Source organism: Seriola lalandi, unplaced genomic scaffold (assembly GCF_002814215.2).
Source record: "Seriola lalandi dorsalis isolate HSWRI2012SDOR001 ecotype SW California unplaced genomic scaffold, Sedor1 jcf7180002050952, whole genome shotgun sequence".
Classification (NCBI taxonomy): Eukaryota; Metazoa; Chordata; class Actinopteri; order Carangiformes; family Carangidae; genus Seriola; species Seriola lalandi.
This window is the reverse complement of record NW_019521505.1, coordinates 1-1,413: the sequence shown is the minus strand read 5'-3', so window position 1 is coordinate 1,413 and position 1,413 is coordinate 1. Positions and strand designations below refer to the sequence as shown.

Below are 1,413 nucleotides of genomic sequence, written 5' to 3'. Positions count from 1 at the left end.
GAGGTGTAATAATCTTTAACCAACCTAAACTTCTAGTTTGTTTATTTTAAAGGATACAGTTACTTTGCAGATTAAGATTTTACATAAAACAAAGGGTCAATTTGTAAAATATGATGCTTTGTTATGGGTTAAACTAGCATCAGTGTAGTAGCTATATTTAATATCACCATGAGCAGCTACCAGGCTAACAATTAAATGCTCCTTGGTATAGGATGAATGCATCAGTAATAATAATCACATAGTATATACTAGGTGAGGAAGTAGGCGGAGTTGGTGCAGGTGGTGGAGCAGTATCAACCAGACATAGATGGGCCGGTTCTTCAGGACACATATAAACTAACTCCTCATGTGATGCTGCCTGTCTCCTTTGTTCTTTAAGTATGGCATGACTCCACTGATGCATGCAGCATATAAAGGCAAGGCAGATATGTGTCGTCTGCTGCTGCAGCATGGGGCCGATGTGAATTGCAACCAACATGAATATGGATACACTGCTCTCATGTTTGCCAGCCTGTCAGGTACAAGTGTGTGTGTTGTAAGCTTTTCTTGAAGTGCTTTTTATTGATTTAAATCTAAATTTATCTAGTTTAAGATTTAAGTTTCAGTAATTCATTGTTGGTACAATGAAGTGTTGTACTTCTGAATATCAAACCACTGATTCCTACAGGGAAGACAGACATCACCTCCATGATGCTGGATGCAGGAGCAGAGACAGACCTGGTGAACTCTGTGGGTCGCACCGCTGCTCAGATGGCAGCGTTTGTAGGTGAGACAGGCAAAGACTGTACTGGTAGCGATCTAGTGACTGTGAGGTTGCTCACATCACAACCTCTACGTTCTCCTTCCAGGCCAGCACGACTGTGTAACAGTGATCAATAACTTCTTCTCACGGGCAAGGCTGGAGTACTACACCAGACCACAGGGGCTGGAGAGGGAGCCCAAGCTGCCTCAAAGGCTGGCGGGGCCGCTGCACAAGATCATCATGACCACCAACCTCAACCCAGTCAAGGTGAGGCCCACTAATGAGCTGAAGCATGCACACCTCATCACATGGTCACTGGCACCTGATTTCAGAAGTATATTTCAGTTTTATTTTTTGGCTGGAACGCAACAGTGGGGCCAGCACTATAATCAGGAATGTCCCTGACTGACTGACTGACTGACTGACTGATTGAGTGTTGACAACTTAGCTCATTGTCTCTAGACTTGGAGAGTTTGTTTCAATCAGTCTGGGTATAATCCTGGTTCAGGTCTGGACCGTGTATGTGCACAGGCAGTCTACTGCAGGCGGTATATCAAAAATAACATATCTGCCTTAATCCAGTATATTCTTCTACTCTACCTATGTATTTTCTGTTTAAATGGGACGCTATAATGGAATTGGCAATATAGCTTATGAATTTTAAGACTGGG

General features: G+C 43.2%; 1 protein-coding gene across 1 annotated transcript in view; it reads left to right on the top strand.

Annotated features, from left to right (window-relative positions):
- The window catches only part of LOC111649470 (ankyrin repeat and MYND domain-containing protein 2-like), a gene marked incomplete at its 3' end in the record, with an annotated part of 1,445 nt that extends 436 nt beyond the window's left edge, over window positions 1–1,009 (top strand). The window contains exons 2-4 of the mRNA XM_023399217.1: window positions 380–518; window positions 668–766; window positions 849–1,009. Of these exons, the coding sequence (XP_023254985.1) occupies window positions 380–518; window positions 668–766; window positions 849–1,009 (399 nt within the window). The remainder of the gene's footprint in view (window positions 1–379; window positions 519–667; window positions 767–848) is intronic.
- Window positions 1,010–1,413: the final 404 nt, after the last annotated feature.